The 12814-nt window shown below is 40.0% G+C and overlaps 1 protein-coding gene across 3 annotated transcripts in view; it reads left to right on the top strand.

Moving 5' to 3' along the window:
- The window catches only part of RIMS3 (regulating synaptic membrane exocytosis 3), a 100074-nt gene extending 90167 nt beyond the window's left edge, over nt 1-9907 (top strand). For 2 of the 3 annotated variants that reach the window (XM_056556993.1, XM_056556994.1), the window contains exon 7: nt 1489-9907. In XM_056556993.1, the coding sequence (XP_056412968.1) occupies nt 1489-1701 (213 nt within the window). In that variant the 3' untranslated portion in view covers nt 1702-9907. The remainder of the gene's footprint in view (nt 1-1488) is intronic. The other variant, XR_008888732.1, reaches the window with a different exon arrangement.
- Nucleotides 9908-12814: the final 2907 nt, after the last annotated feature.

Genomic DNA, 12814 nt, shown 5'->3' on the forward strand with positions numbered 1-12814 from the left:
TCTTCCCCAAAACTGGGGGAAAAAAGTCGGTGTGTTTTATACGGCGAATACACCCCTATCGCGGCTGTCCCTGCGGCCATCAACGGCCGGGACCCGCGGCTAATACAGGACATCACCGATCACAGTGATGCCCTGTATTAACCCTTCAGACTGAAGGGAAAGGGATACTAACCTGGCTGTTCAGTGCGATTTCACAGCGGCGGTCCCGAACAGCCCGACTGAATAGCCGGGTTAGTGCTTACAGGACACCGGGAGGGACCTTACCTGCCTCCTTGGTGTCTTCTCCGTTCAGGGATCCCCTGTATGGCCGGCGTTCTCCTTCCTCGTCATCACGTCGCGTACGTGCGTCGGCGTGCGTAAAGATGGCGGCGTCGGAGAGCGAGGATACCCGGACGGCAGCAGAGACATTCCGGAGCGAAGGGGACAGCGATGGAGCAACATCCAGGGCAGCGGTAACGGGTCCGGAGCGGCGGGGACACGTGAGTATTACCTCCTATGCAGTGGTCTTCAACCTGCGGACCTCTAGATGTTGCAAAACTACAACTCCCAGCATGCCCAGACAGCCAACGGCTGTCCGGGCATGCTGGGAGTTGTAGTTTTGCAATATCTGGAGGTCTGCAGGTTGAAGACTACTATTGGGTTCAAAATCTTTATTTTTTTTAGATTTTGCACCTATAAATTGGGTGCGTCTTATACGCCGGTGCGTCCTAAAGGTCGAAAAATACTGTAACTGTTATCGAGGGTGTTGCCCTCTGAACTGACTCCTAGAAGGGATAGTGAGAGTCCTGCTATTCCTGCCCACACACAGTGATTGACAATTAATTGTGTACACACTGATACAAGAAAAGTAGTTAATCACTGTATAAGTGCATGATAGGCAGGACCTCACTAACCAAAATGTCTAATAATATAACAATAGCACATGTCAGAGGCTTCTTAAAGAGACAGGTACCCTTAACATTTTACATTCTTTAAAATTGAGCCTAGCATATGGTATATATTTTTCTAAATGTAAGAAATACAAATTCTGACCTCCCAACATTTCAACAAAACACCTCTGTATAGGGGAACTGAAGCACAACTCCTTTCAGGGAAAGGCAATTTCATGTACAACCATGTGGCTGGGAGCACCATTGTGCAGGTAAATCCATTAATGGGACCAGCACTACATACCTCTAATTCTCAATATCTCAGATGGAACCAGAGTTTAAACCCACATTGATAATAGAGTGATAGTCTATCCTAAAGATATGCCATCAGATTTGTATGCGAGTACACCCCTTTAATACCTTAGGACAGCTGTATGTGCACCTTCCATCTTTTTTTTTCATCCTAATGCTACCTTTAGGTATAGTCACCTTGGGTATGAATACATTTATAACTATTATAATTTGCAATCGTGCTAGCCAAGTAACTGCTGTTCATATTTTGACCAATAGTTCTGCTGTTAATACTCATGAAAGGGGAACATTTGTGTACCTTCTGTAGGTGATTGTATGGGGAGACTATGGCAGGATGGACCACAAATACTTTATGGGAATGGCACAGATCCTACTTGAAGAGCTTGATCTAAGTTCCTGTGTCACAGGCTGGTACAAACTATTTCCAACTTCATCACTGGCAGACTCCAGCATTGCTCCACTCACCAGACGGCTATCACAATCCTCGCTGGAGAGCTCCACCAGTCCATCCTGCACCTAACCTGCAGAGGAAGAAGCATTTGTTCAAATTTTCCCTCCTTTTTCTTAAGCCTAACCAATCACCTTCCTCTTATGGCACCAGAACCACACCATAGTCTGGTCATTCAGGGCTCTGGAAAAGGAGGGATGCTACTGTGGCTGAGGACCCCGTGCAACAAAACAATATAAAGCTGCAAATTTAATGCTACTGCAAAAATTATGTACAAAAGATATATAACTACAGTTTATTATAATGAAAGACTCAAGAGACTGTTATACTTAATACACCGCATATCACAGGGGAACCAAACAGGATGCTAAATGTAGAATACCAAATCCTGAGAACAGCCCTGTGTCACCCCTCTAACCTTGAAAGGCTCATAAGGGTGACAGACCAGCTGTCTTGGCAACATTTACCATGCTGGAATTAATGTATGTTAATGCACTTCTCCAGCACTATGTTATGGTCTACTGTACGACAAAGCACATACACTAAACAGCACATAAATATCAAGCTATAGTAAATGCCCAGAATAATAGGTGCCCATTACATTACTACCCCACTGCACCAAGCTGTCAAGTTCTTTCCATTTCCTACTACCTACCCTCCACAGAGAGCTGGATGCTACAAGGTTGGCAACTGTGATATGTATATTTACTACAAAGCTATATACACTCATAAGTATGAATGCATTTACATCTATCTATCTATACTGCAAATGATATTTTTTTAGGTAAAAATATTTTTTCTCTACATTTTTTGTTTAAAATGGAATGTAGCATTTAAACGTGCAATTTTATTTCTAAGGTTTTACAAGAATTGTAAAAGGAGACTTGCTATTTTCTTGTCTACATTTTTTTTGCAGCACAAAAAAGAAAAAAAACACACTATATATATATATATATATATATATATATATATATATATATATATATATACACGTGTGTATTTACATATTACTGCATGTAGCTTTTTTATATTCTAGAACAATTCATCAAACATGTTCATTTTCTTTTAAGTGCTTTAAACATTTTGCACTTCACTGAACTCTTAAACACGTTAGTGCCAGGAAGACCTGCTGTGCTTCTTTACCACATCGACGATGTTCCCTGCAACCTTGGATGGTTCCCTGCAAACAACCTTGGATGGTCTAAGAACACAATGCAATGTGCCAATAAGTTGGTAGGAGATTGCTAGGATTCGTAGTACTAGCCTGCCTGATAGAGAGGTCATCTTCAAGGCACTATCTGTTTCCAAAAAACACAACAGTTGTCTGCATTTATCTTTGTGTGAAGAATTCATTTTCCATATGCTTCTTTTTATTAACATTTATTGTCATCCATGGTAAGCAATGGACAGTTTCCACCACATAAAAGCAAAGACATGGAGATGCAAGCATCATGGATTCCGGAATATTAAAGCATATATGTAGCATGTGATCTCGTGTAGCAACTGATATAGTTTCTTAGAGAATGTCTACTGTAACAACTCAGGGCTGAAAAAGACACGGGTCTTTCATGGAACTGTGACATTCTCTAAACTGCAACCATTTATTACGATTCCAACACCATGTCTGCAGCCTGTTCTTCGCCAGGATGATCGATAGCAGTCCCACGTATTTCTTCAAAAAGCAATACATGGACTGATAAGGGAAATCTAGAAGCGCTGGATGAATTTGTCAAGGTAGTCACATTGTAATGCAAGGAAGGAAAAGATTTTCATGTGTGTTGCGCTATAGACACCAAAACACAGTAAGTATTTCTTGACTTTCAGTGGCAGATGTAGAATTGTATTCCTGTATTCCGTGTTCACAATCCAAACCACTATGGTGTAGACTGAAGTTTCCATATCATTGTATAACTTTATAAGATGACCACCACAAAGAATTTCGGTTATTTCACATTTTACCTGTAGTTAAAGCTACAAAGCTTCAGGTGTTATTCCAAATGGCCTGGCCCAAACAGCCTGTGAATAACATAGTCAATGATCTCCGACAATTTTCTCTAGTGACCATCTTACTGTTTACAGAGCACCTGCCACCTCTCTGCTTATTGTACATGTTGAAAGAATTTTTTTCTTTTATCTTTCTTGAAATATCAAGAAAAAATTGACCAGACATCAGCAATTAATTTTGTTTTCCTAAATATTTCTGCAATGCTTTGAAAAGATATTTTGGCTATTTAGTATTTTTTGCCTTTATCTACTAACTGATAAACAGTAGAGAAGAAGCTAGGCAGGACATATGCCTGTCCACTATACATGTTTTGAAAATGTGAGCACTCATTGAATATTTGTAATAGACACGGAAAATAGCATGAGATTTTAAGAAAAATGGTTTCGAAAAAAACAATGGGAGGTGACAGGTTCCCTTAACAGTCAGATTGCAATTGATTTATAAAAAAAAAAGGTGCCAGATCTTAGCAAAATATCAGTCCAGTCCTGTCTCTTGTCTAGAGATACTGTCATGCTTTAGAGTAGCCAATCTATTGCATGAAGAAGAACCTGTACAAATGATATGTCCTTCTGCTGTATCGTCAGCATTGATCAGTGTCCAGTTTTGTCTGTAAGTTTCACTTACGCTTATCGATCAGTAATTCAGCTTCTACTGTATGTCCAATGATATGTGCACATGTATGTACACTGTTTAAAGAATAACTGAGCTTATTAAGGCACAATACCAGTACATTATCTGCATACAACAGGTTTAACTATTTTTTATACATTTTTGAAGAATCTATGTTGATTTCTCTTTTGTAGCACCCTTTGTGGAACTCAATAACAAGACTTTCTGAAAGGCTAACTATCATGAGATTTCTTGTAGCTAAATGCGTACCAGTCAATAAAAAACAAAACAAACAAACAAAAAAAAACGTCGGACATATCCAAGGGACGTGTCATAAGTTTTTATCAGTCAGGACCATTCACGAGAATAAATGCTTCCCTCCTCGCACTGTGTCTATGAGACCATGACGGCCCCATAATCTTACATTACGAGTCTATCCTGGTTATGTAACACTGAGCCGGAAGAGAACACACTTCTCCCGGCTAGTTCTGAACACTAAACTCTCAAATCCCAACCAATAAAAATTTTTGATATGTCTCTGCAATTTAGCCAAAGTTTTTTTCATGAGGATGCCCATTTAATGTACTCAAAATAGGGTGTTTATGCTATGGATATTTATCACCTATTTACAATGATAAGTGCCCATATTTTTGGGGGCCCCACAACAGAGACTTCTGCAAACACTAGTATTGGGGCCCTGTTCCTCCTTCCTACATGACTGGAGTTTGAATGGAGGAATAGTTCCTTATGTCCCCTAATGCTCCAGTGTATATGAGGTTGGTGGAAAGAGCCAAGTGCTATACTCAGCTGTCTATGTCAGTCCTATTTACTTTAAATGGAGAAGCACTGTAGATGCTTAACTACTGATCCAAAGATCTCACTGCAGTCATGCAAAGAGAAAAAACAGAGGGCTTTGGCCACTGAGATCAGTGAGAGAGACAGTAGTTGACTCCCTCTATCAGAATTTTTTTTAACCTATTTATTTACCTATGATTGTGATGTCACGCCCCCTCCCATAGACTTGCATTGAGGGGGCGGGGCGTGACGCCACGATCTTCCGTCCCCGTGATCAGGAGGAATTAGCCTGGGAGCCTGCAGCGCTTCCGGAAGCAGTTACAGGTGGGTGCTGCTTGCTATATTGCGTGGGTCCCCAGCGGCGGCACCCCGGCGATCTGACATCTTATCCCCTATCCTTTGGATAGGAGATAAGATGTCTAGGGGTTGAGTACCCCTTTAATTCCCTATTCATATTAAGAATACATGCATGCTCGGGACAAACCAATTATTTATCTATATGGGGAGGATAGGAGAAATAGTTCTCAGTTGAACCAGAGTTTGACAGATATAGCAGATGTATGGCCACCCTAAGGTTTTAACAGTGCGATCCCAGAATTAGGGATCATTTCCTAAAGCATTCACGTGTACCTACATAAGCTTTAGGTATGTGTTCCCTGTCAGAGTACTACCTGAACCAGGTATTCTCATGTCAAAGGTGTCCATAGCCTTTAGGCTACAGACAATATTACACAGTAAAAAACAGCTGCTCAATCTAATTAGAAGTAACCCATTATTTATATAAATCTAACCAATAGTTATTTTGGTCATTAAAGGGAATATGTCTGATGGTTTGATGGCACCAGGTAGGGGGTAAAATGGCCACAGGATGGGCCGCTTGTCTTAAGTGCAAGCATTTCCATCCCCTACAGCACACAGCACAGAGGTTGTTGCCAATGAAACTCAGGAGGAGGCAACAGCAAAAGGTAATGTAAATGCTGGGCACTTGGGGCAATCAGCCTTACCCTGTGGGCATCTGTTGCTTATTTGCATATATGAAAAATGCACAGTTCAAAAGTAGAAGTACACAAATCTAAGGCATGCCTGGGAATGAGGCTTTTAACTCTTACCCAGCGCTGTGATTAGTTACAATATGTAAAGCTATTTGACAAATTCCCTTTAATAATTACTTTCATTGAAGTCCCTAGCAAATAGTGACCTCAAATTATGATAGATCTATAAAGCTTCTATTTAAGAACAAAGTATAGTCAATAGTTCTTCTGTCACATACACTACTCTGTTTAAAAGATATAACAGAAAATGCTGCAGTTAAAAGGACTTTCTTAATTCTTAGTAGGGAAAATACAAGCAATTTATACTGACATCTAGTGCTCAGCAAAGTTTGGAAAGCCCATGTAGAATGACTAGAGCTGTGGCTGCGCATGTGCCGCCCTCTCTGTTCATTCAATGCCACAATTTGATGGTGTTCTTAGAGTTAGCAAGGGTAGTGTTACTACTGTGCTGCTTTTGACCTTCTGATAAATTTATCAGCAGGATCATCTGCTCCAGACCACGCAAGATTTTATCACTTTGCTCAGAAAACAGCACAATTTAAATTATGAATGTTTTTTACCGCGGTCAGTGATGCTTACGTAAAACTTTGGGAATTCAAACGGCAGACATGGAGGTCTTTCTGTACTTCCTATTAGCTTTGTTATGTTAAAATCATCCAGTCATTCTGGATTAGGACATATTTATACATGGTGGATTCTACAAAAACAATTTGCAACATAAGTACACAATAAAATTGAATTGAGGACTAGAAAACCTAATTCAGATGCTAGAGAAAAAAAATTTCAGATGAGAAAAACCTCTGTCTAATAAAAGCCCTATTTCTGCAAATGGTTGTCAAGGAAAGATAGACATATCCCTCTATTAGCAAGGAGGGAGAATACAATGTATTTTATGGTTGCTCATTTATTGCTTAAAGGGGTTGTCCAGCAAAAGAAACAACCTGTGTATTGTGTCAAAAAGTATAATTAAACAACTTACTAATATGATGTTATTAGCTATACTTCATAGATCTCTCCATATCAGCTGAGCTGTCTGGCTTGTGGCTGTGTTGTGATGTCACATCACACTCTATGAATGCAAAGTTCCTGTCCATCCTCCACCCTACCCTCTTGTCTTCTCAGGACCAGACGAGTGATATAAAGGAGGGAGCTCATATTACTGCTCATCAGATTTAGCCCTCATATGATAAGGCAGCAGGAATCCTTTTATGATGAGTAGTAATATGAGCTCCATCTTCACATCACTGGTCTCATCCACAGCATAAATGAGGGGAGGGGGAGCAGAGCTCTCTGCATTTACAGCCTGACACATGATGTATAGGGGAGAGAACAGAGCTGATAATGGAGAGATCTGTGTAGTATGGTTAATAACATTATATTAGTAAGTTGCTTTATTATACTTTTTGACACCATACACAGGCTGATCCTTTCACTGGGCTACTCCTTTAAACTCCTAATTTCTGTCAACAGAAATACTCTGTGTAGAATCCTTTTAAAGAGAACATGTAGACCAAAGCAACACTTTAATGAGACTGCAATTCACTAATTCACTTGCACCTAGTCACCTTATTTGGGCATGAGGTATTTTGCCCTCAGGTCTCAAAATATCAATCCCTAATGTTCTTTGTAGCAAACAACAAGAGAAAATTTTACTATTAGCAATGTAGCCACATTAGTCATTCCTCCCCCATAGTCCTATTCCCTATTCACGTCTAGGATTGGCCATATTAATGTCCTGGCAACATGGAGGCCTTATATGACCTTTTATAAGTATCAAGCCCTTCCGATCTTAATGTCATTTGCTGCCCACTGTAGCACGACCACCTCCAGTAAGATTAAGGCATTACAGGTGCATCTATGAAGGTCAGTCACTATAACAGCAGGAGCCCAGCTGAATTTCCAAGCACATATTGTTTTCGATCCTCATTAGGGCCTCCGTACGGACCTGATAACTAATGCCTTGCAATTAAATTCAATCCGGGGAATAGAAAATGTAACAAAGACCATCACTTTTCACAGGTGCCTCATAAAATCTCTGTTATTCAGCAAAAAAAGGCTACTTAAACAGCGTGTTTTTTCCCCCTTGTCAGCAAAAGATATAGAAAGGCAAAAAAACTGATGCAGTGGTGGGTACAACAGAGGAAGCTGAGCGTTCTAAGATCAGGCATAATTCCCTATAACAAGTAGCCAGCTCAAGAAATAAGCTAAGAGCTTTGTTTCCACCAATTTCATTCACTTAAATAGATCAGTCTTGTCAGAATTGTACACGTTTTGTAGAGTTTACAAAGAGTTATAAATCTACATACATTGGATAAAAATCCTTTGGATAAATCTACATACTTAAATGTTTTTATTTTATTTAATCCTATTGCCCAATATATGGAATTTCCTCCTAAAATCTAATGATCACCCAGAAATGTAGGTCCTTATTCTTTTATGTGAAATCTTAAAGGGGACGTCTTATCACGAGAATCTCTTTTTTATACTATACCCTGCCAAGTGATCAGCTGTTCACTTTGTGTCCAGGTTCAGAGACCTTTTAAAACTCTGGCTCACCGTACATAAAAACGGGAGGTGTCAAAGTGAGAGCCATTGTTTGCAGTGGTACTGTGCATTTGGTCCCAACTGGGGGACTCTCAAATATGATGTCCATATACCCTTGAAATTATGTTGTTATATACCCTTCATATGTTGAAAGCTATGTGACAACCAAGGACTACAGTTATGGCTTCCATTGGTGGCCACTTCTTTACCTTTATCGGTATACAGAATAGTAAGATTTTCACACATTATGAGAACTCAAGGACTATATTTACAAGAAATGTGGTTCTTAATATAACTGGGCACAAAGATTTACTATTAAGTGATAACAGTGCGGACATGCCCTGCATTACTAGAGACACCCTGCTGCCTTACAGAATTGACAATGTATAAACCATTTAATAGATAAGAAACACAGCTTTAAAGAAAAAGTGTTATTGCTGCCAGAAACCCTACAATGACAGTGCAGCGGCTCCAGGTAAGACTAGAGTACAAAGTTTATTTTCATAAAATGCACCAGCAGTTTGTAAGAGGAGTATATAGGTCAAGTTGAACAAAAACATAACTTTAGACAGCACAAGCAGTCCTGGCTGCCAAACAGACCACAACTGGTCTCACCCACTCCATAGACCAGCGCCTTAACAGCAGGAATAGCCACAAAGCAGCGCGAATCTGCCTAGCTGAATAATCCCATCAATGAGGCCACATGACAATCCCGCTATCAAACACAGTATACAGAACTGTTCACATAAATCTACTATAAGAGACTGCCTCTTCTTCTTACAGAAGTGCCCTCCTTTCTGGCTCACTGTTGAATGTTTGTAACGCTTTAATGCTCTGAATGTGGTGTCACATGATTTGATACCTGCTTTTCTTTGTAAAGCTTTGTGTATGGCAAAATAAAAAAGTTGAAAAAAAAATGCAAATATTATATAAATATATATATATATATTGAAACTAAAGGCCAAGTATGCGATGGATGTTTGTAATACAGAACATGAGAAATCAGATGTTTATGATAAAAAGGGAGACCTGCATTTTCTACCTGTGCTCTGTATTGTTTTATAGACGTGGTCTTTACTGTCAAATCCTAGTATTTTTGTGGTTTTTAATGCAGCAGGACTGATGACTATTAAAAAAAATGCACGATTCTTCTTTTTGTAAGATACTCTTGGCAATTTTTGAAAAAGAAGATAAAATGTGAGCACATTTGGATGGTTAGCTTGTAACGCATGTATTCTGGCAACCAGAGTTTAATAAATCCAATTAAAACTAATACTGTATTATGCCTCTTTTGTAACATATGGTGTCCTCTTGGCTAAACAATACAAAATAAAATGTATTACATTGTTCCTGTACTCTTAAAAACCTGCATGGTTTTGTTAGATTAATCCCAAATAGGGGCAACAAGGTGATTTCTGGGCTCTCCGTGCTTTTATTGAGCCTAAGAACTCCCTCCATAGTGCACAGATATTTTTCATTTTTACCATTTCAGGGGTTAGGATCAGAGCTGGGCTGTTTGCCAGCAGTATTCACCAAGGCTTCATTTTTCTTACTTCTCTGGCCAATCACAGGACAACACCTATTTCTCTCAGCAAAGTAGGAGGAGTAAAAATGGGGGGTATGTTGAGAGCTCTACTGTCAGATGGCGATGGTTGAAGTCAAGAAACAGTATGAGCCAGCACTTATGCAGGACTAACTTTTATTGAAAAAAGAAGTCAAGACAGTAAAAACAGGACAACGCGTTTCGGCGCTCGCTGGCGTCTTCCTCAGGTCCACAATCATAAATTTGTGTAGTCCTAGCCGGAGTTCCTGCGGGCGGGCTCGGGCCCGCCCGCAGGAACTCCGGCTAGGATTACACAAATTTACATCACCAAAGTAGCCTTGGATCTACCAGAAATGTATGGGTGGTCAGGGAGAAGAGCTCAGCTCAGGCCTTATTGAGGAGACAAGCAGGCTCACATTGGATTTACACAGTCCAGGCTTTCTTCTCTATTTAGTGCATGCATTATTTTTTTTTTCTCCTGTAGTTCCGACAGACTTGCTGACAGATCTCCATATAGCAAAAAGAGTCCTTATGATAAAATAAGAAAATTCAGTTCCCATAATGACAAATACATCAGCCTCCTCAAGGTTGTGGGATTTTCTACCATTATCTGCAGATCCCCCTCAAGCTCTGTCAGTTTGGATGGGGACTGTCGGGGAACAGGCAGAGACGTTTGATAGGGCTTAAAACCTTTTTTTTTTTAAATCAACTGGTACCAGAAAGGTAAACAGATTTGTAAATTACTTCTATTAAAATATCTTAATCCTTCCAGTACTTATTAGCTGCTGAATACTACAGAGTCAATTCTTTTCTTTTTGGAACACAGTGCTCTCTGCTGACATCTCTGTCCATTTTAGGAACTGTCCAGAGCAGCATTTGCTTTCTATGGGGATTTCTCCTACTCTGGAGAGTTCTTAAAAATGGACAGATGTGTCAGCAAAGAGCACTGTGGTCATGATGTCAGCAGAGAGCTCTGTGTTCTATAAAGAAAATAATTTCCTCTGTAGTATTAAGCAGCTAATAAGTACTGGAAGGATTAAGATTTTTTTTTAATAGAATAGTAATTTACTAATCTGTTTAAGTTTCTGGCACCAGTTGATTGAAGAAAAAAAAAAAGGACCCCTTTAAGTCAAGGCCCTGGCTGGGCTGTCCGTGTTGTTCTTGCAATTCTTGCCCCCTCATGTTTTTTTCTGATATGTATTGTCAGCTGTGAGACCTTATATAGACAGGGCTGCCTCTTTCCAGATCCTGTCCAATCATCTGACTTTACCACAGGTGAGTCCAATCAAGGTGTAGTAACTTCTCAGAGATGATCAAGAGAAATGGGAGGATTCAGAGCTAAATTACAAATTCCATAGCAAAGGGTTGATTTTTTTTATTTTAGCACAAGGCCTCAACAGAACAGAATGTGAGAAAAGTAAAATGATGTAAAGTCTTTCTGAACACATTGTACAGCTCTAGTACTCTGCACAGTTCCAGACATAAAGGTGTTATTCAGGATAAGCAAAAAGAGCTGATGTCTTAAAAAAGAAAAAAAAAAAAAAAAAACACAGCACCACACCCACCTGTCCTCCGGTTGTATGTGGTATTGCCACTCAGGTCCATTGAAGTGAATTGAGCCAAGTTTTAATGCCACACACACACAACCTGAGGACCGATGTGGTGCTGATTTTGGAAGAAATTAGCTCTGTTATTCTATTCCTAGATAACCCAATTAAAAGGGAACCAAGCATATATTTTACCATACATTACTATTAGCAATGCATTATATATGGTAAAATCTTTATCCTCAACAGCCCCTGAGGATACGAAGTTTGTAAGTTACCCCAGTTGCCCATAAGTAGCCCCCCTGGGCAGGGAGCTATACCTACCAAGTCCCGTCACACCGGCCGTAGTAATGCCCCTTCGACATGATTGGTGGCCAGGTCACCGCTCTGCTCGGTCTGCTTAAGGAGCAGAGCAATGACGCTGGCCATCAATCATGCCAGGGGGTGTCACTACAGCCAGATTAATGGTACTAGGTAAGAATAGCTTCCCGCCAGGGGACTACTTACGGGATGGCAGGGGTAACTTGAAAACTTCATATCCTCACCATCCCTGGGGGGGGGGGGGGGGAGCAAAAATGTCCCGCAGGGATGGTGAGAATAAAGATTCTACCAAATATAACACGTTATATATTTGGTCAAATCTAATTCTTGGTTTCCTTTAACAGATAACATGCTGGCTGCAATCTGCTGCCACTAGAGGGCATTTACAGCATAGTGTGTTTTGAGGTACAACATGCATGGAGATCCCTCATGTTATCTTCCTAATCTTCATTTATGCTGGGTGTCTGGAGCATTGTATCAGCCACAATGGTTTTTATTTCTATAAAGACAGATTAAAAAAAAAAAGTCAGCTCACACTTAAGATTTATTCAGATGGAAATGGTAATAAAGTGTAGACATGAGGTTGTCCCTATATTATATTTTATACTCATAATGGTGGGGATTTATCAAAACCTGTCCAGAGGAAAAGTTGCCCAGTTGCCCATAGCAACCAATCAGATCGCTTCTTTCGTTTTTAACAAGGCCTCTGCAAAATGAAAGAAGCGATCTGATTGGTTGCTATGGGCAACTGGACAACTTTTCCTTTGCA

This window comes from Hyla sarda, chromosome 2, assembly GCF_029499605.1.
Source record: "Hyla sarda isolate aHylSar1 chromosome 2, aHylSar1.hap1, whole genome shotgun sequence".
NCBI lineage: Eukaryota > Metazoa > Chordata > Amphibia > Anura > Hylidae > Hyla > Hyla sarda.